This window comes from Dasypus novemcinctus, chromosome 6 (assembly GCF_030445035.2).
Source record: "Dasypus novemcinctus isolate mDasNov1 chromosome 6, mDasNov1.1.hap2, whole genome shotgun sequence".
NCBI classification, from domain to species: Eukaryota; Metazoa; Chordata; class Mammalia; order Cingulata; family Dasypodidae; genus Dasypus; species Dasypus novemcinctus.
Window position 1 is genome coordinate 131018932 of NC_080678.1, and position 23558 is coordinate 131042489.

A 23558-nucleotide genomic window follows, 5' to 3' on the forward strand; every position below is an offset into this window, starting at 1 on the left:
ATTCCTTCTGCCCCTTTTTCCTTCTCTTCTCCTGCTGGGACACCCATGACATGTATGTTGGCATGCCTTTTGCTGTCATTTAGTTCCCCGAGACCTTGCTCAATTTTTTCCATGCTTTTCTTCATCTCTTCTTTTGTATGTTCACTATCAGAGGCCATTTCTTCAAGCTCACCAATCCTTTCTTCTGTCTCCTCAAATCTGCTATTATATGATTCCAATGTTTTTTTAAATTTCATTGATTGCACCTTTCATTCCCATAAGATCTACTATTTTTCTATGTATGCTTTCAAATTCTTTTTTGTGCTCATCCAGTGTCTTCTTAATATCCTTCATCTCTTTAGCCATCTCATTGAATGTATTAAGGAGATTTGTTTGAACATCTATGATTAGTTGTCTCAACTCCTTTATGTCATCTGGAGGCTTATCTTGTTCCTTTAACTGGGCCATAGCTTCCTGTTTCTTGGTGTGGATTGTAATTTTTGGTTGGTGTCTTGGCATCTGGATTACTAGAGTATTTATTCTGGGTGCAGTTTTTTCTTTAGTTTAGGGCTTCCTATCCTTTCTCCCTTGCTGGTTGTGCAGTAGGAGCCAAGCATGTGATTGGTGCTGTAAGCTGTGGAGGCTCAAGCTGCCCTCATTGCACCAGGGACCAATGGAGCTTCTTCCAACTTTCTTTTTTGCCAGGGGTAGAAACAGAGTCACAGCTGTGTGGAATAATCCAAGTGCAGGCCTAGGCTGTAGTTACTCAGGAGACTGATGAAGCTTCATGCCCCTTTCTCCCCTGCCTGGGGCGGGGATGGAGCTGCAGGTGTGGGCAGCAATCTATGCAGTGCGAGTCCTAAGATGACCACAGTTGCCCTGGTAGACTTCTGATTTTCAGTCTATGGCAGCCAAAGTTCCTGCAGTTACCTGGATAGGCTGGTGCAGGGCTCCTCAGCCTCCTCCCTGCCAGAGGCGGGGCTGAAGCCTAGGCGGGCTGCAGGCTGATCTATGTGAAAGAAGCTGGTTCCTGCCAACACTGAGAGTTTCAGTCAGCGCGGCTTCCCCCCAGGCTGGGGGCAGAGTCAAAATGGCGGCTCCTGGCCTTTTTCTGATTTGGGCTGATTCACACCCCAGCTGTTCCCAGGGTTGTATCTTAGCCAGCCAGGTCTACCAATTAGTTCCCAAAATTGGCAGCCAACCGTCTCCTCCTCCCGTTTCTGGGAAATGGAGCTTCCAATTCCAGCTACAGAATAGCTCCTGGGGCGGCTTGTGCGGCCAGACTAGGACAATCACTGGTGTCTGCAGCTTGGCCATTTATTTCCCGGAGAGGCTGGCGCAGGTCCCTGCAGCTTCCTCCCTGCTGGAGGTGGCACTTGGGCCTTGGCTAGAGCTGCCATCTGACCTGGATGGAAAGAAGCCGGTCCCCACCAGCACTGGGATCCTCAGTCCGCCCCACTTCCCCTCGTGCCAGGCGGGGAGTTAAGATGGTGGCTCCTGGCCTCTTTCTGACCTGGACAGGCTCAAACTTTAGCTGTTCTCAGCATTATACTGTAGTCACTGAGTTTACCCATCAGTAGCTGAAGTTGGTACCCAACCGTCTCTTCCTCCCCCATTTTGGGAAAGTGGAGCTTTCAATACCACCGCAGAACAGCTCCCGAGGTGGCTACATTCAGCTCACAATAGGTTGGCTTGAGGGGAAGGCAACACAGAAATAAAGGTAGAGACACAAGAGGGGAGAGAAACCTGAGACCAGGGGACTCACAGCTTCTGGAATGAGAGCCTCAACCCTGGTCTTCCCATCGCATTTATTGGGAAACTACCAAGCAGTTGTTTGCTATCTGAACTACAACATCATTTACAAAAACAGGAAACAACTGCAACATCTAACAACAGCTACATTTAACAGGTGTTAACATTTACAGTAACAAACAGGTAAGCCAGTTTCCCACAACAGTCTTGAAGATATTTTCCAATAATTTCTTCCAGAAGTTTCATGGTTCTTGCTTTTAGTTTTAGTTTTTTGATCCATTTTGAGTATGTGTCTTGGAGTTGGTCTATTAGGATTTTTTCGGATGGGAGTTTGTTGTGCTTCTTGGACAGGGATATCTATGTCCTTCAATAGGGTTGGGAAATTTTCTACCATTATTTCTTTAAATATTCCTTCTGAATCTCTGGACTGACCATGTGATAGCCAGGCCCAACAGACTTGCAACTCCTACACTCTGGCTTATTGGACTTACCCCACTCAGCGAACATGGAGGTGAAAAAGGTCAGCCACCACACCAGGGAGCCAAGAGTGCCTACAACTGAAAGCAGGAGGATTGCATCCAGCATCCATGTGGAATCTAAGCCCCCTCGTGATATAGATTTGGAGTGGACACAACCATTCTAAGGCGCACAGGATGGAGGAATAGAGTATGGATTAGAGTGGACTTACTGATATTCTATTCATGAACTATTGTGATTAGTAGTAATCGAAGAAAATGTGGCATTGGTGTCGAGAAAGTGGCCATGGTGGCTGCTGGGGGTAGGGAGTGGAAGGAAGAGATGTGATATGGGGGCGTTTTGGGGACTTGGAGTTGTCCTGGGTGGTGCTGCAGGGACAGTTACCGGACATTGTATGTCCTCCCATGGCCCACTGGGTGGACTGTGGGAGAGTGTGGGCTATGGTGTGGACCATTGACCATGAGGTGCAGCGGTGCTCAGAGATGTATTCACCAAATGCAATGAATGTCTCATGATGATGGAGGGGGTTGTGGTTATGGGGGAGGAGTGGGGTGAGGGGGTGGAGGTATATGGGGCCTCATATTTTTTTAATGTAACATTAAAAAAACAAATAAAGACCAAAAAAAGTCAAAAAAAATATTCCTTCTGCCCCTTTTCCCTTCTCTTCTGCTGGGACACCCAGGACACGTATGTTTGCACACCTTTTGCTGTCATTTAGTTCCCTGAGACCTTGTTCAATTTTTTCCATTCTTTTCTTCATCTCCTCTTTTGTATGCTCACTTTCAGAGGCCATTTCTTCAAGCTCACCAATCCTTTTGCCTCCTCAAATCTGCTATTATATGATTCCAATCTTTTTTAAATTTCATTGATGGCGCCTTTCATTCCCATAAGGTCTGCTAACTTTCTATGTATGCTTTCAAATTCTTCTTTGTACTCATCTTTAATAGACGTTGAATATTTAAAAGATATAACAAGTTACAAGAACGTATTCTCAGGACAGTACTAATTAGGCACAGAGTAATGCCAAGGACCCCAGTATTTATGATTGAATTTCATGCAGTCAGTTAGGTCTGCTTGGAGGTTTGAAATGTATTCACACCCTCTGTTTGTGATTCAGGTAGTGTCCTCCCCCGCCTCAGGCTCCCTGGCCCAGCTGCCCGGGTTCCTTTCTGTTTCTTGAGTTTGACAAAACCTTTTGCTGCCCCAGGATCACGTGTGGTGGGTTTTCTCTTCCGAGGGCGTTTTTCCTCCAGCTCTCCCACCTGCTCCCAGTCGTGTCCTCGGAGAGGCCTCACACTTGTAGAGCCATCATTACTCTCTGTCTCGCCACCTTTTTATCCTTTCACAGCACTTAACACCACTGGATGTTATAGTTTATCTTCTTGCTTGTTTGTCAACTAACCTTAGGTCTTTTATTTGCTTGTCAGTTAAGTTCTGTAATCCCCACCTGTATCTGCACCGCACTGGGCCTGCCCAGTGGATAAATGGTTTAATGAATGAATAATGGACTAGAGCTCAGACGATCATTCACCTTTCACATTGTCTTTTTTTTTTTTTAAGATTTATTTATTTTCACATTTCTCTCCCCTTCCCTCCACCCCCCACCCCAGTTGTCTGTTCTCTGTGTTGATTTGCTGTGTGTTCTTCTTTTGTCTGCTTCTGTTGTTGTCAGCGGCACAGGAATCTGTGTCTCTTTTTGTTGCATCATCTTATCGTGTCAGCTCTCTGTGTGTGCGGCGCCATTCCTGGGCAGGCTGCACTTTCTTTCACACTGGGTGGCTCTCCTTATGGGGTGCACTCCTTGCGTGTGGGGCTCCCCTACGCGGGGGACACCCCTGTGTGGCACGGCACTCCTTGCGTACATCAGCACTGTGCATGAGCCAGCTTCACATGGGTCAAGGAGGCCCGGGGTTTGAACTGCAGACCTTCCATGTGGTAGATGGATGCCCTAGCCATTGGGCCAAGTCCACTTCCCATTTCACATTGTCTTTAAAGAGTAAGAGACTCAAGTTTGAGGATGGAAAACCTTTGCTTGATTCAAATGATAAGAACCTTTGAAAAAATTTCACAAAGCTAAAAATGCATGCATGTAAAGGTATTTCAGTCTATGGGATATATTCAAAACTTGTACTTAAACTTGGACATTGAAGGCTTGTAGTTAGAACTAGAACTCCATCCTGGGCAGCTTAAACCATTCGGGGGATACACTGATTACCGTTCGGGAAGAACACGAGGCCTCTCCTAGAACCTGAGAGCAGGGTGGCTGAGGACCTCAGGAGCCTGGATCCAGGAGCTGACAGGCGCAGGGCTCCTGTCTGTGGACCTGCTTTATCACTCAGTGCAGGCTTGATTTCCTTCCCAGCCATGTGGAAAGCAGGAACTGGTTACTCCGTAGCTCCTGAGGTCACTTTTTCCTCTCAAAAGCCCAGTCCTATTTCCAAATTGCCAGCACAGAGAACCTGGTTGCCCAGATTAGATCTGGTTCAGTCACCTGTGACCACAACAGGTTCCCTGGACTACAGAGAGGACTGCACAGGCTCCTTTCAGAGGGTGAGGAAATGGGGGTCAAATGTGCTCTGGGTAATCACTGCCAAACGTACATATGTTTGTTAATGTGAAAGATACATATGATATCTTATTTAGCTGAAAAGTAGATTTTAAAACTTCCTGAACAGTAGGATCCCATTTTAATAAAAAGGCATCTGTAAGTATTATGCATACATTTAAAAAATCAGAGAAAGTAGGACTGAGAGGTGACTGCTTAGGGGGTAGGGAATTTTTCTTTTTTGGAGTAGTGAAAATGCTTTAATATTGATTGCAATGATGAATGCATAACTGTGATTGTACCAAAAGCCACTGATTATACAGTTTAGGTGGATTGCATTGTATGTGAATATATCTCAATTAAATTGCTTTAAAAATCTGGAAACAAAGATACAAAAATGCTAGCAGTAGTTATCTCTGTGGTTTTCATTTCTTTGTGTATGCCTTTAGTTTGAATTTTGTGTGTGTGTATTTGAAACATACACAAAAGCAGAGACTAGTATAATGAACTAAATTACCCATTATCCAGCTTATTAAAGCATGGTCAATCTTATTTCACCTATTACCTTAGTTTTCTTTTACTATCTGATTATTTTATTTTACAATTAAAAAATAAAAGGAAACCTTTTCCTTTTGAAAAAAATTGATAGATAATGAGCGGAACAACTAGCTAACAATTTGATGGTAAAAAGAGATGTTTATAGTTGACGTTATATCAAAATGAATTCTACATATGTTAGAGATTTAAATATAAAAAGAAATGAAACAAATAGTAGAAGAAAATATTGGCAAACATATTTGGAATGATAAAGATTGGTAGTTTGGGCAGAAAAAAATATAGCAACAAAAACTACTCTGCATAAAACCCACCATATACAAAATTAAAAGACAAGAGACAAGCCAGAAAAAAATTTCATTGCATTAGAAAATAATGCAATAAGCAAAAGGAAAGTATCTCTTAGGAAAAATGGGCAAAGGAGATGAATAGGCAAGCCCCAAAGAAGAAATAAAAAGGGCCAATGAAGATTTGAAAAAAACTACTCTTACTAGTAATTGAAGACACACAAATAAAACAATAATGATAGATGACTTTTTTCCTAAAGAAATTGATAGGAGGAGGTATGGACAAACTGCCATGCTTATAAACTGCTGGAAATATAAACTGGCAGAACCTTTCTTGAGGACAGTTGGCAATATATATGGAAACCCTTAGCACCTGGAATACCCTTTGGTATTCCTACACCTCTAGGAATTTATCGTGGCTATGTATAAAGATGTAGCTAAAAGTTTGTCTATCATAGTATTCTTTATAATAATGAAAACAACAACAAACAAAATGCCCCAACACAGAGGATTGCTATAATAATGGTTAAGATTTTGTTGTATCTGTCAAATGGCATATTATACAGTATTTGGAAATAATGCAGAAAAAGACTTAATGACATTTTAAAATATCTTTGACATATTAAGTAAAAATCAAACAAATCCAAAAAAGCTTGATATCCATTTAAAATGTTAACTGTTTGTTTTGGGGCTATGGGATTATAGGTGCTGTTTATTTAACCTATTGATTTCTGTCTTTTGTAATCAGACAAGAAAATTATTTAAAATAGTTCCTGATTTTAAGCAGCAAATTGGAACATGTATACTTTAGATGTATCTAATGAGGCTCTGTCTATACAGGCTTATTGACTTGTTTTAATGTTATTGACTTGTTTTAATGTTGTCCACACACAAAAAACCATCCAATCAAAGAAATTAAGGAGGTGAATGGGATTTATGGGATTTATGGCCTGATGTAAGTGGAATATTAATGAAATAACTGTTATCAGGAAAATTAGTGCTAAGCAAACCTTTTGTTTTGTTATAGTTTTATAGTTGAATTTAATAATAATATATGATTATTTGGAAAGAAGACCTGTGCAGCTGTGATTTAAGACATGAAATTACTGAGAGAAATAAAAATAGGTGTGACTAAATCTTTTTTTTTCTGGAAATTTTAGCTAAATTAGATAACTAAAAAATTAAAATATCAAGGAAATATTGGTTATGGCAGACTTGTATCCAATACAGTGTCTTTTTTTTTAAATCTTTGCCTGTAAATATCAAAACAAGAATTTCCTATTATGTAATGACATGCTATTCTGCTATGATAAACTATAACTATTTAAGAGATCAAGAAGTCTTCAGGAAAAAAATTATTAAAATTATCTCTAGCATCCTCATCCTGTTGCCTTAATGCAACATTCAGTTTGTCTCCAATTCCATAATAATAGAAGTTGTATTTAACTGATTAATCAGATGATCTATTTAATAGGATTCTGAACCTAGACTATTTCCTTTATGTTGAATTTTTGTTTTTTGTTTGTTTAAGATTTTATTTGGGAATTTAAGTATCTTCTTGTTCAGCGCAACTGCATGTTAGAAAACCTAGAATTGCACACAACGCCTTGGTCATCCTGTGAGTGCTTGTTTGATGATGATGTAAGAGCAGTTCAGTTTAAAGCAAAATTTCCAAAGAGTGCGCCATCATTTGTGACGATGTCAGACTTGGCAACGCACCTAGAGAATAAGCGTTCAGGTAAGGTCTTTATATGCAGAGACACTTCTACTCTTTTGTTATTTTTGTTTGTTTTTTAAGAACAGTTGTTGGTTTACAGAAAATTCATACAGAAAGTACAGAGTTCTCATACCCCCCCCACACAGTTTTCCCTATTAACTTTTCATATTAGTGTGGCATGTTTGTTGCAATTGATGAACCAATATTATTATAATTTTATAATTACTAAAGTCCATAGTTTATGTTAGGTACATTCTTCATGTTGTACAGTTCTATGGGTTTTTAAAAATGTTTATTGCTGTAACTTACCTCCAACATAAAGTTTCCCATTTTAACCACTTTCAAGTATAACTTGAAATTAACACCATTTCAGGGGTGTTAATTGCATTCACAGTGTTATGCTGCCATCAGTATGATCCATTAGCAAAACTTTTCCTCACTCCAAACAGAAAATCTGTACCAATTAAGCATTATTAACTCTCCATTCCCCACCCCTGCCCCTGCCCCTGGTAACTTGTGTTCTAATTTTTTAATATATGAATTTGTATATTCTACTTATTTCATATGCTTGAGATCATACAATATTTATCTTTTGCATCTGGCTTATTTCACTCAACGTGATGTCTTCAAGGTTCATCCGTGTTGCCGCATGTGCCAGGACTTCATTCCTTTCTATGGCTGTGTAATGTTCCGTTGTGTGTGTACCACATTTTCTCCATCCATTCTTGCATTGATGGGCACTTGGGTTGCCTCCACCTTTGGCACTTGTGAGCAATGCTGCTGTGACTGTTGATGTGCAGGTATCAGTTTGAGTCCCGCTTTCAGTTCTCTTGGGTCTATACCTGGAAGTGGGATTGCCGGTCATATGGGAATCCTATACTCACTTTCTGAGGAACCACCAAACTGTTTTCCAGAGGAGCTGCACCATTTTGCATCCCACCAATGCACGAGGGTTCCTGTTTCTCCACATCATGTCCAACACTTGTTTATTTTCTGTTTTTTTTTTTCCCTTAGTAGCCATTTTAGTGGGTATGATATGGTCTCTTATTGTGGCTCTGATTTGCATTTCCCTGATGGTTAATGATGTAGAGCATCTTTCCACGTGCCTAATGTGTGTCTTCTTTGGAGAACTGTCTATTCAAGTCCTTTGCCCATAGTTTAATTGGACTCTGTCTCTGTGGCAGAGCACCCTTTTGCCCTTCTGCAGCAGGGGCTCTCAGCTTGGCTGTCCTCCTGCCTCGCTCTCCATGGCAGGGTCTGCAGTCACACACCACTGTACCTGGCTCTGCTTTTAATGTCAGCAAAGAAAACTACCATTTGTAGGAAAAATGTTTAACTGAATATTAAAGTGAAATACAGAATTTCAAATAGCTAAACTATGTATTGGCAACTTCTTAACTTTTGCCTCTAGTCCTATGAGGTTTTTAATTATTAAGGATCGCTTGAAAATACTGTTTTGTGCATAGTTTTTAACAAACTAGTAAATCATCATTTTCCATCATTTTGTAAACCCAAAATAGAAAAATGACCCTAATCAGAGTCACTACTGAGATGGATATTTTAGGAAGACCCTAAGCTGTCATCTAGATATGATTGTTAAAATTTAACTTTTATAAAATCTGTGAAATTTACTTGCCACTTTGTTAAATGTAATAATATATTTCCTGATCTCAAATATGTGTTTGTTTATAAAAAATTCGTCATCAGAAACATTCCACAAAGGAACATACTCATATACTTTTCATTAATTAAATATTATTAAAGCCATTTATTTTGATTGAAATAAAAGGAATATGTTTTAGGTTCAAAATGCTACTTTGGAATGAAGGCAAAATAAAACATTGAAAGTAACTAGATAAATCTCTACAAGTGGAATTAACCTTTTTATTCAGTTGTGTTAGTTTCCTAAAGAGAGTTGATGCTAAAAAGACACTAACCTTTAGTTAAAGGTATAGCAGCGTTTGAAGCTATATTGGGGCTTGTCAAATGCCAGTAAATGTTCAGATGTGTCAGTTTTGAAAACTAAGGGAACATTTTGCAGTGGCTATTACACAGCTATTGTATTTAGAGGGGAAATAAGAGTGGGAGAATATGGGATATATCTGCAGGTTTATTTTGCTATATAATTTAGAATTTTTTAATGAAGAAGAAACTATTTGGCCAAATTATTTTCTCAGAATGTAAAATTATCGTTTTTGATGCCATTTATAGGTTAAGTTATTAAGAATAACTCAGAAACTTTGGGTCTTAATATTGAACTTTTAACTTTATTCTTCTATTTGCATGAATGATTTTCTGAATTCTTATAGGTAGTTTTAGGGTTTATGAAATGTTACGTGTATTTTAAATGAAATAAGATTCTTTTACATTTCTTCTCATAAAAGGAATTTGGTCTCAAATAAAGTAGGTTGAAACTCCTAAGATAGCACATGCTAAAATTCTCAAGAAATTTTCTGAGCCTTTTTTAATATGTGCTGTACCTCCTTTTGGTGGTATGTCCACTGAAGTGTCAAAGTTATATCATTTCCAGGGCATATGATATTTCTAAGTTAGTGACTTTCAAATGTGGTTCATTGTTAGACTAAAAAATACATTAACAGTTTTTGAGGTATAATTTTCACTCCATAAACTGCACTTATTTAATGTATACACATTAAATGAGTTTTGCCATATTTACACATCCATGAAACCACACCTGTCAGAATAGTTCCCTCTGCCCCTTTGCATCTCTTCTGCCCCCAGCCTTGCACACACGTACCCCCAGTCCCTCCAGGCAACTGCCCAGCTGCTTTCTATCCCAAGAGATGAGTGTGAATTTCCTAAGACTTTACGTAGATGGTATCTTACAGTGTGTATGCTTTATTCAGCATCTTTCACCTAGCATATTGCATGGATCAGTAGTTCACTCTCTTTTTATTCTATTATATGGGTACCATGATTTGTTTGTCCATTTATGTGTTGATTGGCATTTGGGTTGTTTCCATTTCTTGACTAGTACAAATAAAGCTGCTTGAAGAGCATACAGACACGGGCTTTCTTTTCTTGAATGAGTACATAGGAGTTGAAATAAATAGCTTGATCATAAAGTAGGTGTATGTTTAATGTTTAAAGAAACTGCTAAGACTGCTTTACAAAGTGGTTGTACCATTTTATGTATTCACTAGCAGTGTACAAGAGTTCTGTTTTCTCCATATCCTCGCCCACATTTCGTATGGCCAGTCTTTTTAATTTTCACTATCCTAATATGTACTACTATATGCAGTAGTATCTCATAGAATAGTTTTATTTTGCATTTCCCTACAGGTTAATGATGTTGATCACCTTTCAATGTTTTTAATTGCCATCTGTATATCTTCTTTGGTGAAGTGTCTATTCAAATATTTTACCCACTTTATTAATTGGGGTTGATTGGCTTATTATTGTATTTTGAGAGTTCTTTATATATTCTGGATACATATCTTTTATCAGCTTTATGCTTTGCAAGTATTTTCTTCCAAAATATTTGCAAATATTTTCTATGATATTCCCTTGTCCTTTCTAATATCTGTGGAATCGATAGTGATTGATTACCTAGGTAATCAGTGTCTTCTCTTTTTTCCTGATCAGTTTGGCTAGAGGTTTATCAATTTTATTGATCTTCTGAAAGAACCACCTTTTTGTTTCATTGATTTTTCTCTATTGTTTTTCTGTCTTCCTTTTCATTGGTATTGGTTTCTGTTGTGATCTTTATTCTTCCTTTCTTCTGCTTACTTGGGTTCTACCTGCTCTTCATTTTCTCATTTCTTAAGGTGGAAACTGAGGTGACTGATATGAGAACTGACATGAGTTTAGTGCCATACATTTCCATTTAAATACAGCTTCTGAGTTCTCTATCAATACCTGTGGATTATGAGGTTTTCCACTCTCCTGGTGGATAAGGCACAATTTCCAGTTCTGTGTGAGCTCCAGGGATTGTTCCCAATAATTCTTTCAGGTTCTCAGTAATTCAAGTTCTCTTCTTGGCCTCAGGGCACGTGCACTCCGCTGAATTGTCCAGGGGCCTCTGTAGTTCTCCAGAGTTTGTTACCATAAGTGCGGCTGTTTCGCCTAGAAGGGCCTGCGCCCTCGCTACAAAGGAGAAGCAAATGTCTGGGTGAGAAGGTGATTTATTGTGAGTGCACAAGCAGGGAACTGGGGGATTCTTCCCCAAAAACAGTTTAAAGTGAGAAGGGGTCTAGGGTTTTTATAGGAAGACTAAGGGTTGAGGATCAAGTGATGATTACGTGGTAAATTCCTGCCATGTGGGTGAAGACTGGAATATTTTTTTTAACAGGGTCTCCTGTGTTACCTTCTGAATGCAAAACTCCTGTTTGATGTCTGGTTCACAGCCTCTTCTTCCAGGGAAGTTACAGATTATGATTCAGGGCTATAAAAAGCTAGATATAGGGAAGTGTACCCATTTTCCTTCCCTTCTACACTGTAGGGTTACCTGGAGTATAAGGCTTAATTTGAAGGTCCCGTTTAGCGGCCACCATGGCCGTCCTTTACCTCGTACTGCAGCCTCATGGCGTTGCAGAAAGAGATGAGCTTGTTCCTTCGTAGACCATCAGTAGGCAGGTCGATTCTGAGAAGACACCCTGGGGAGTCTGCTGGAAAGCTGGAAGAGCCGCCCGTCGTCCTGGGGGAGGATAACCATGTTTGTCAGGCTGGGTGGTGTCCGACCACTAGACCTGACTGAACGGACTGCTTGTCCTCCAGCGTCCTGGAGATCGGGAGCCCTACTCGCCAACCCCGTTTTTCGAGGAATCGGGAGTCCCCGTTCTCTGGGTGCCCCCGAAGCCTTAGAGGTCTTGGAAGATGTCTGGGTCCCAGACCAAAGCCCCCAAGCTGGGCTTTCTCCCTAGGAAGGGGGCTGGCTCGGGACCTTTCTCCCTAGGAAGGGGGCTGGCTCGGGACCTTTCTCCCTAGGAAAGGGGCTGGCTCGGGACCTTTCTCCCTAGAAGGGGGCTGGCTCGGGACCTTTCTCCCTAGGAAAGGGGCTGGCTCGGGACCTTTCTCCCTAGGAAGGGGGCTGGCTCGGGACCTTTCTCCCTAGGAAAGGGGCTGGCTCGGGACCTTTCTTTTGCCTACTTTGCAGAGGTCTTAGGAGATCGCCATGAGCGAGCTCTTCTCACGGCCACTCCCAGGGACCGAGGTCCACAGCCAAATCCGACATTAAAGCTCCTTAAAAAACTGGAGACTAATTGTTCTGTGGCTTGCTAGCAACAGCCTCGGTGGCCCAGAGGCAACCTCAGGGCCTTCCCAGGGCTGAGAAGGAACAGAGCCTCAGGGCACTACCAAGGCTGGGACCCAAGCCTGGTTGACCAATGCATTTCCAGTTTCTAAGGCATTCCCAAGTATCTCACAGACCCAGAAGAGGGGACTGCATCAGTCGGAAGAGTAATGATTACAAGGAATGATTACAAGGAGCAGCTAGTGGCCTAGGGAAACAATACAGCGGGTGGTGGCCTGAACTCACGGGGCCTGGTCCCGCTAGTGGCCGAGGGAAACGATACGACGGGTGGAGGCCATCTGAACTCACGGGACCTGGTCCAGCAGCTCCTGCCCAACTCCATGCCCAGTCAGGTCTCAAGGATGTTGTCACCCGTCACCCAGAGCTTCCTTGGATCTGCATGGCATGGGGCTACCCCTGCCACCTTCAAAAAGGGAGCTGGAAGCCTGGACGACCGAGCTTCTGTCCTGCGGGAGCCTATCCAGGGTCCCCTGGAAGATGGCAGGACCGAAAGAGGCACAGGCGGGCTAGTCAGAAGCTCAGACTCAGCAGTCCTTGCCGGTGTCGGGGAGAGTTGCCTGCCCCTAGAACGCCCAGCGACGCTTGCCAGGGAAGTCGGGGGATACTGGAGTCCTCTTTTATGCTGTGTCACATAAAAGAATTTAAAACTTACCAGTTTAGGTAGGCCAGTAAAAAGAGTTTATCAAGAAATGAGAGAGAAGGACAGAAGTCCACGCCCAGATGGGGCTGCAGGCTCTTCCAGGCAAAGGGAGCGTGTGGGGCTGGGGGCCGCCTTTGTTCAGTCCTTCATTCCCCCACTTTCCTGATGTGGGGAGCAGCCCCCGCTGTGCTGCTCTGACGGCTGCCCCACCTGTCAGCGCTTGGGGGACCAAGGGTGGGGCCCTTTGGTCATCGGGACCAGTGGGGTTTGGAGTTACCCGCCTCCCCTGGACCCTGGAAAGAGTACCAAAGGGGCCTTGTGGCCAGGGTCTCAGCAGGGTCTTTCCATCTTTACTCTTAGTAGCAGCCTTCCCTCGGGGTCTCCAGACAGGGTCTCCGGGCCATGGTCTCTGCCAGGCCCTCTTCCCTTATGCTAACCTCCTCAGGTTTTATTTAAGTAATACAATTCAACTTCATTCATTTGAACTCTTCTAATCTAAAATCTAAAACCATGCAGCTCAGGGGAAGGAAAGTTTAGGTAATCCACGTGAAAATACAGAGAAAATTGAATCTACTTAAGAGAACACATTATTTTGAAACTACACAGAGAAGGCACACCATACTCATTAAACATCTAATGAACATTACAAGTCTCAAGTTCTTCCTAACCGCGACTTACATATTAATTACTTAAAAGAATCCTTGTTTGGCAGACTGGTCATTTTAGTTCAAGCAGATTATTTGTGTATACGTTCTACCTCTTGCTGATACGAGGTGAGCTGCCTGACATCGTTCCTTGTCTTATCTCTGCGTTTCCCAATGGGTATAAAACACTTCCTCATGCCAAACGTAGTACCCAGCGTTTACATCTAAAAGTGATTACCCTGCATGATGTACATGATGTCCTTGAGCTAATTGTTTTTTTACAGTTGACATTTTTCACTAATTTGTTCTGATCTTTCTCACAGTTAATCCTAGTTTCACCATATTTCCAAAAGCAAACTGTCTACCCCTTTATTAACTTATACACATTTATTTTTAGTAAAAGTGAGAATGCAGGTACTTCAGAACTACTAAATTCAGTAGTTACACAAGGTAAATTAATATAAAAAAGCTAGTTATAACAATAAATCCATTCATCCGTGGTCTCATTTAGTTACCTTAAGAAATAGTTGTTATAAAAATAGCTAAAATTTCATGCAAGTATGTCTGTATATTCTAGCTTAGGAGTTTGTCAGCCACTGCGTCAGGTCCTTGACCGGTCATCTTGTCCATAGACTTTGCCAAACAATTCGGCATCCCAGCCGTGGTATGTCTGTGCTCTGTAGGCTGTATCCAGCTTGTTCTCCTCATCAGTGACAGCTTATAACTTCTCAGATGTGCTCCTCAAAGACGAGGGGACACGCAGAGCAGGCTAAGCTCCCTGAACATCAGTACCTAGACAGCGTCCAGCAGAGTCACCAACTTTGCCCTTGGGTGTTACTGTTCGACCATTACAGTTCATAACGTAGGCTGCTATTTTATCTTCCAAGCCACTCTGCGGCGCGACACTCTCAATGGCCAGCTCGCCCCTGTGCTCCCTGCCCAGCTTCTGGGTCCCCAGGAGCCCCCAGACCCCTGCATGGGGTCTGGCGAGGAGCAGTCGCTGGCAGGCAGCTGCCGAGGGGCCAGGACCCATTTTCCATGGTATCATGTTTAATTCTTTTAAAGAAGTAGAGTGAAATTAACATTCTTCTAAAGTTACTGAATCCTCTCACTAAATAATGTTTTAGTGGTCAACATCCCTATAAAGAGAGGCCTGAGGTAGGCTCTGCCATCACTTTTCAGACTCATTGGCCACCACCCCCTCATACTTCACGGGACGTATGGCACGATTGAACGAGTCCGTGAAGCCAGCTTTGGGCATTAAAAGACAGACACGGGAAGCGGATGTGGCTCAAGGGATAGAGCTTCCGCCTACCGTATGGGAGGACCCGGGTTCGATCCCTGGGGCCTCCTGGTGAAAAAGGAGAAAGCATGCCAGTGCCCATGCAGCAAGATGATGACACAACGAAAGAGAGACAAGGGGAGAGTCAAGGTGAAGCGCAGCAGAGACCAGGAACTGCGGTGGCGCAGTTAATTGACAGGGAACCTCTCTCCCCGTCAGAGGTCTCCAGGATCAAATCCTGGTGAATCCTAGAGGAGAGAAAATGAGAAGAGAACACAGACAGCAAAAACAGCAAGGTGGGAGAAGGGGAAGGGGGTAATAAATAACTAAATAAATCTTTAAAAAAAAAGACTGACATGAACTGAAGGAGGACGTGGGGACAGGAGGGTGGCTCTGAAGGAGTCTCTGGAAGAGAGAAACAGGCAAGGGAGTAGACCAGAAAGATGAGTTCTTGACCAGGATGACCTTTAAAGACCTGCTGCCGCAGGAGGCACAAAGGTGCGCGTGGAGAGGATGCAAGAGGCGCACTCGCAAGCTGCCCTGCTGTGGAGCCTGGCAGAGGCGTTGGAGAGCGCCTGGCAGGTAGTCGGTGCTCAGTACTGCTCAGAGTGGATGAATGCTTGAGTGAGTCAGAGGAAGCGTGGTGAGCGGACTCCCAGCGCCCCTGGGGCTGTGTAGCCACGGCCAGAGGGGACGATGGTGGCCAGGCAGTCGAGGTTTAACTGAAGAGGATGAGCTCGTGGTGTGTTATTTCTGGATAAAGTAGAGAGTTATAGAATAGCCTCCTATTTGGCTGTCTGTGGTGATCAGTTAAAAGAAGGCGGGAGGGAGGGGGGCCATGTCAGCCAGTTTCAAGTATTTGAAAGGACTTTTCCTGAAAGAGGCATCAAGCTTGTTTTACGGGATTCCAGAGGCTTGGGAGGAAGAAAACACCCACCAGGTCAGCCCCATTAGCCAGCTCTGTCTTGACTCAGCTGCAGGCAGATTGCCCCTCGGCTGCTGGAGCACGAGCTGAGGCCGCTATCATAAGAACAGGTGGATAGTCTAGGACAAGCGGCCTCAGGTGGCATCCTCTGCTATAAAGTAGCAGGAAACCACCAACTATGCTGTTATCCACATTTGTAAATTAAAGTTATCGTGTCAGCTCTGGAATTTGAAACTTTCCTTTCTGTTTGTCTTTCATAGGTGTGATTTTAATAAAACCCCAGATTTTGGAGCTGACTTTTCCTGTTACCACAGCCCAGAAGACACAGATAGCACTCAATGCTCGTAGTTCTCTGGAGAGTATTTTCTCGTCTTTCCCCAACATTATATATACTGGATGTGCAAAATGCGGACTGGAGCTAGAAACAGATGAGAACAAGATCTACAAACAGTGTTTCAGCTGCTTGCCATTTAGTACGAAGAAACCATTCTATAGGTAAGATAACGTAGCAGGCCAGTGGAAGGAAAGTATTATTAAAGACCAGAAATATCCAAAAGATTATACCAACCCTTACTTTCTAACCATAACTAATTTAATTTCTAACTACAGCTAATCTAAGAGAGTAAAAATTTCCCTTGGGGGACAGATAACTATCTATGGAAGCATAAATCCTCCCCCACAGCTTATCCCTCTCTTATCACCTAGGTTTTTGGCTCTGCTTTGGCAGACGTCGTTAAAGACCGGTAAGGTTTTCTGGCTCCACTTCAGCCTCTTGCATTCCACTCCCACCAGGCCCCTGGCGCTGCCCTTGCCCGCGCCTCCCCCTTGGCTGTGTCTAGTCCACTGGCCGCACCTCTTCCTCCTCTGCCGTTGTCTCAGCTCCCGTCATCCTTTCAGCCCGCTCCCTCCCTCCTGAAGCCGCCTCCTGGCTCAGCTTCAGAGCCTCCCTCCACCTGGTTTCCTAACCACCTCCGCCCCACCCTTCTCAGCCTTTTCTCCTTCTGGTTCCTGAGAGGTGGCGTCCCTCAGGGTCCCCTCGGCCTTCTTCATCGATTCTTTGTTGGATCCGTCGGGATCGTCACAACCATTTCCAGGTTGGAAGTATCTGGATGCTGACCACCCCACTTGGTTCTCTCCTCCCAGCTCCGGGATTCAAGGATCTCAGCAGTGCTGCTGGATATCTTCAAGGCATAACACTTAAAAATACCCAAATAGACTTGTTCTCCCAAACCTGCTTCTCCCCATTCTTTTACTTCTTAGGAAGTGATGCCACTGTCTGCCCAGCTATTTAAGCTGGATATCTGGGTGTAACCCTTGGGTCCTTCCTTTCCCCTATCTTTTATGCCCAGTTGTTTAAGCTGGATACCTGGGTGTAACTCTTGAATCCTTCTTTTCCCCTGTCTTCTGTGTCTCATTGTTTAAGCTGGATACCTGGATGTAACCGTTGAATCCTCCCTTTTCCCGTCTTCTATGTCTAATTGACCAAGTCCTGTGGATTTTCATAACTGTAAAAATTGATAAAAAACTGTATCACAACTTCATCCATTTCTTTCCCTCCCCACTGCTAGCTGCTTAGCCCATTGTGTCTCAGCTGGGGCACCACTGGCATTTTAGCCACGGCAGCTTCTCGTGGCACAGGCTATCCCGAGCTTTGCCACGTGCTTGCCATCCCGAAACCCCAGTCATGGCGAAACCCGGACGGGAAGTCAGTACCTTCCAGTCTAGAAGCACCCGTTGAGCTCGTGCAGTTCAGTGGTTTTAGTATATTCGCAGGTTCTGCAAACATCGCCATCATCTAATTTTAGACAATTTTCATCCTCCAGAAAAGAAACCCCATACCCATCTCCCCTCCCTCCCACCTCTGACAACCACCAGCCTACTTTGTGGCGCCATAGATTTGCCTGTTCTGGATGTTTCACATGAATGGAATACCCTGTATGGCCCTCTGTAATTGGCTTCTTTCCCTTAGCACAGTGTTTCAAGGTTCCTCCATGTCGTAGCATGGATCAGTTCTTCATTCCTATTCATTCCTTCATTACTGTTGTGCAATAGTATTTCATTGTTTGGCTGTACTACATATTATTTATCCACTCACCTGTTGATGGATATTTGGGTTGTTTCCACTTTTGGGCTATTATGAATAATGCTACTATAAACATAGTAGGTTGTGTGCACTTGTTTTTGTGTACATTACTTCTCGGTGTATATCCAAGAGTGGAGTTCTGGGTTATATGGTAACTTGTGTGTTTGACCATTTCAGGAAGTGCCAGACTCTTCCAAAGCAGCTGCGCCATTCTCACCAGCAGTGCGTGAAGGTTCTAGTTTCCCCACATCCTCAGCACTTGTTCTTATCTGACTTTTTTATTCTAAGGGTCCTAATGGGTGTGAACTGGTACGTCATTGTGGTCTTGATAAGCATTTCCTTGACATCTTTTCATGTGCTTATTCTTCATTCACCTATCTTCTCTGGTGAACTGTCTCTGCAAATCCTTTGCCCAGTTTTTAATTGTGTTGTTTTATCTTTTCCATGTTTGAATTGTAAAAGTTCTTCATATATTTTGGACACTAGTCCCCTATCATATAATATGATTTATAGATATTTTCTCCTGTTCTGGGTGTTGTCTTTTCACTTTCTTCATGGTAACATTTGCAGCACGAACACTTTTAATTTTGAAGCAGTCCAATGTATCTGTTTTTCCTTTTGTTGCTTGTTCTTTTGGTGTCATCTCTAAGAAATCATTGCCTAAGATCATAGATATTTACTCTTATTTTCTTCCAGAAGTGTAGCTCTTATATTTAGATTCTTGATCTATTTTGAATTAATTTTTGAAAATGGTATGAAATAGGGAATCCATCTTCATTATTTTATATGTGGATATCCAATTCCCAGCACCATTGTTGAAAGGACTCTACTTTCTCCCATTGAATTGACTTAGCACCTTTGTTGAAAAATGTATTGTCTTTCTATCCCACTAAACTTTTAAGCTTTTTTTTTTGGCGGGGGGAGGGATGGGCAAGGAACCAGATTTGTCTTGTTCACTAGAGAATACTCACTACTTAGCATAGTGTGTGGTACATAGTAGATATTCAGAATATATTTGTTGAAAGGAGGGACAGATAACCTTGGAAGAATATAGGATGAAAAGAGGAAAAGACTAGAGTTATCAGTGGGTAAAATAAGTAGTCATGTCTTATACTAAATTATCCATCAATGAGTCTCTTTCTGAATTCTGTTATCGAACAATTTACTTTTTAAAAATTAATTTTTAATAGAGGTAATAAATACCTATTGTAAAAATGCAAATAGAGGTGGGTATAAAAAGTCCCCTTCGCCATCCAACGCCTCCACCTTTAATACCTTTTCCATGATTGCTCTAAGTGTTTTTATATTTCCTTCCAGTGATTTATTATGCTTCCACCAGCAAACGTGTATCCCTTTCTTTACAAGTACATACGTACGGGGAGCAGAAGTAGCTTAACTGGTTGAGTGCCTGCTTCCTGTGTACCAAGGTCCTGGATTCATTCTCCCGTACTTCCTCTGGGGAAAAAAATCTAAATAGAATAATACCATTCATAGTGCTTGTTCCTTAGAGTATGAGAGTATATCTTGGAACTCCTTCCCTGATTCTTTTTTCACAGTCATATACTATTTCATTATATGATATACAGAAATTTATCCAGTTCTCTAACCTACAAAAGTTTATTTCTGATAAGAAAGAATCCAGTAGGAAAAATAGCTCAAATTTGTGATTGTGAAAAACGTGATTATCTCCTTTATTTTTATTTCTAAAAATAATTTACATAACAGTGTAAATTATTTATCTGTTTTTATCATATTTGTACTTGACATTTTAAAATGAAGTGAATAAATAAAACTTAATTATTATTTGAAATTCTAAAAAAAAAAAAAAAAACAACAACAAGCTTTCTCTTAATTTCAGAACATCCTAGAGTTGTTTCAGGAATTAAAATTAACCCTGCATAAAAATCCAGTGCTTTTTGAAATTATATTGCATTTAAGCATTTCTTTAATGTGAAAACCTTTTCAAAGGTCATATGTTGGTTATTCTTTTTTAGGCCAGCTTTAATGACTGTAGTTGATGGAAGTCAAAAGGTTTGCATCCATGTGGGATCAGAGATGATAGAGAAGATTCTTCTCAACATTTCCGCCGACTTGCTCAACAGAGTGATAGGTAATATAGCAAACGCTGAGATTGTTCTTGATGCAATCGTAATTTCAGGAGTATAGATGGTTTACTGGAACAGAAGGACTGCTGTACTGTCAGGTAAGTTTTTTTTCGGTCAAGACTTTGTAAGTTGTAAGGTAAGACATGCTCTGTATCTGTCTCAGTACATGAATTGAGGGAAACACCTAATCTTGCCTTACCCTAAATTCCCAACTTGTAAGCAAAAACTAGGGCCTAGTTTCATAATAGTTATTCATCCAGTCCCTGTTTGACACACAAAAGTTTATTTCTTATAAGAAGGAATGAATGTGTCAACACAGGAAGATAGGAAGATAGTCCACTGTCAGTGGAATGGATTTGCAAGATCTTTAGCTATGATTCTGAAGTTGGGGAATGATGGGTTCCTCTAGGTTCTTGGCTATGTTACATAAAAGAATTTAAGAACATGCCCTTTTAATTAGGCCAGTAGTTTATTGAGAAATGGGAGAAAAGAACAGGAGTATGCACCTGAACTGTCGACGTGAGCTCCTCTAGGCAGAGAGCGCGTCTGGGCTTGTGACGCCGCCTTTATTGAGTCATTATTTACTCCTCCCCTTCCTGAGGTTGGGGGAGGGGCCTCAGCTGTTTGCTGTTCTGATTGCTCCCCATCTGTTAGTTCTCAGGGGGCCAGTGGTGAGGCCTTTTGAGGGAATCCAAGACTTCCCCTTGACCCGAATGGGATCTCATGCCGATCTCATTCCAACTGGGATCTCGTGGCTGGGGTCTCGCGGGATCTCTCTGGCTTTTTCTTGGTGGCAGTCTTTCCCTCAGGGTGGGGTTTCACAGCCACATGTCTCACGGCCATGTTTTCTTCCAGGTCTCAGACTCATCTTCCCTTTTCCTAAACTAACCTGCCTCAGTTCTGGGGCTAGTCAGTGACCAAGAGCAAAGTGAAGATAATCTCTTACGAGCAAACTCCATGCCTGTCCTTATTGCCTGGGCTTCCTAAGAGAATGAGCTCATCTGGTTCTGTTGATTGCTCTGTCTCTAAATAGTGGGGTTTTTTTCCCCTTGTTTTTTTGTATGTCTAGTAATTTTTGCTTGAATGCTAAACATTACATAATGAACCGTAGAGACTGGGGAGTATGTGTCGCTCAGTGATTGATGCCTGCTTCCCATGCATGAAATCCCAGGTTCAATCCCCAGTACCTCCTTAAAAGAACAGTAAAGACTGAGATAAATAATATTTATACCCAGAAATGGGCATGCCTCTTTTCCTAGGCCATTACTGGGGGCTGGGGACAGGAGAGGGTTGAGGCAGTCTTGGCTTTTGGTTTTGTTGCTGCAGTGGTTTTCTTTGGCTCACCACTGGCGTCAACTTCCTCTAGCATCATTCTGTGTTTATGGTGAGGAGTGGTTTGCCAGAGAATTTGCCCCAATATTCCTGTTCCACCATCACCTCTGCACCTCTGCTACAGAAAGGGTTTCTCTCCATGTTCTTGCTATTCCCCCACTTGCAGGTTTTTGTTAGTTGTTATTTATACATCTGTGTTAGCCAAAGGGGTGCTGACGCAAAATACCAGAAATCGGTTGGTTTTTATAAAGGGTATTTATTTGGGGTAGGAGCTTACAGATACCAGGCCATAAGGCATAAGTTACTTCCCTCACCAAAGTCTATTTCCACGTGTTGGAGCAAGACAGCTGCCGGAGGCTGTGAGGGTTCAGGCTTCCTGGGTTCCTCTGGGCTCAGCTCCTGTTTTCTCCACAAGGTCAGCTGTAGACTATGAGGCTCTCTAGGCTTTGCCTCTCTGCACAAGGTCAGCTAAAGACTATCAGGCAGACGGCTCTGTCTCTCTCCTTGGGGCTCTGGCTTCGACATCAAACTCCCATGTTAAAAACCCTCAGCTCTGTCCTCTGCAATGCCTTTAATCTGTGAGGCCCCCACCAAGGGCCAGGGGCTTGACGCCCTAATGACATGGCCCAGTCAAAGCCCTAATCATAACTCAGTTCAGACCAGATTACAAACATGATCCATATCTGTTTTTGGAATTAATAACTGTATGAAACTGCTACAACATCCTAGCCTGGGGGTTGGCGGGAGTGATGCTCTTTGATTCTGGTCCAGCTCCAGTTCCAGGCAGGCTCTGTGTCTCTGAGTGTGGTGCTTTCTCAGTGACCCCACTGCTCCTGCCGGTGGCAGCCAAGCTCTGCTCAGGAGAGCCAATGTGGCTCAGGCTGAGCACCGGGCTTCCCACATACGAGGTCCCAGTTTCAATACCGCTCTCCCCCAATACCTCAAAAACAAAACAAAACTGAAAAGGGCATTGTCTGGGTCTTCTTTTCATGTTCAGCAAGAATTGCATGTCATTCTAGAGTACCTTCAGCCACTTGTAACCTGAAAGAGAAGGTATGGGAAGAGAAATGTTAAATAGGTTGGATACTGCAGAAATGGAAGGAAACAATGAAAGCCTTTTCTGTTGACTTGGAAGGAATATTAAAAGTGGTGTCTGTGTGTGTGTGTGCGTGTGTCTGTGCTTAATCTCACCAGTGCCCTCCTCAGAGATCACCTACAGGATGGTGGCAGCCGATGTGCTACACTCCTTGTTGGCAGACAGAGGGGCACCATGCACCCTGGAAGTTCAGAGCCTTTTTGTGTTAGATGAAAACAGCTACCCATTGCAGCAGGATTTCTACCTACTGGACTTTCATCCTGAACCCGTGGAGTAAAAGCGTGGAACTTATACCCTTCTCTGAGAGCAAATGAAGAAATTGTGAATGTACTGAAATGATTTGGACTTTTGAATAAACAAATATATTCTACAGGTAGAACTGTGCTAAATAAATAAATAAAATGTTTTTATAAGAAAATTCCTTTAGTCTTTTTTTGTCTCCTGTTTTTCTGCTTTACTCATAAACTAGTCCTTTCCCTTATTTCTTCCTTACTATACTATCAGCATGAAATCGTTGTCCCAACTACAGCGGTAAATGGTAATGGTTAGTTTGTATAAACATTTTATGTTTAGACAAATTGAGGACAAGCATGCCTTTCTGTAAAGAAGAACTGAAAATGAAGGAAACCAGATCATTTTTCAACATTAAAAATGGAAGAAGGGGAGCAGATGCGGCTCAGTGGTTAAGCACCTGCCTCCCACGTGTGAGGTCCTGGGTTCAATCGCTGATACCTCCTTAAAAAAAAAAAGGAAGATGAAAGTCATATTGTTAATTCATTTCTAGGATCTGAGTGCCTTCCTGAATTCTGAATTCATTTACCAACAGCATGTAGCAGTTTGTTCTCATTGTGATTGTAAAAGAAGCTC

General features: G+C 42.5%; 1 protein-coding gene across 23 annotated transcripts in view; it reads left to right on the plus strand.

Moving 5' to 3' along the window:
• SHLD2 (shieldin complex subunit 2) overlaps positions 1-23109 on the plus strand; it is a 93886-nt gene extending 70777 nt beyond the window's left edge. For 8 of the 23 annotated variants that reach the window (XM_058299429.2, XM_058299427.2, XM_058299413.2 and 5 more), the window contains 4 exons: positions 7127-7333; positions 16336-16570; positions 20153-20268; positions 22790-23109. In XM_058299429.2, the coding sequence (XP_058155412.1) occupies positions 7127-7333; positions 16336-16570; positions 20153-20268; positions 22790-22968 (737 nt within the window). In that variant the 3' untranslated portion in view covers positions 22969-23109. Of the gene's footprint in view, positions 1-7126; positions 7334-16335; positions 16571-20152; positions 20362-22789 lie in introns of all 23 variants that reach the window. The other 15 variants (XM_071215962.1, XM_058299420.2, XM_071215963.1 and 12 more) reach the window with 5 other exon arrangements.
• The last annotated feature ends 449 nt before the right edge of the window (positions 23110-23558 follow it).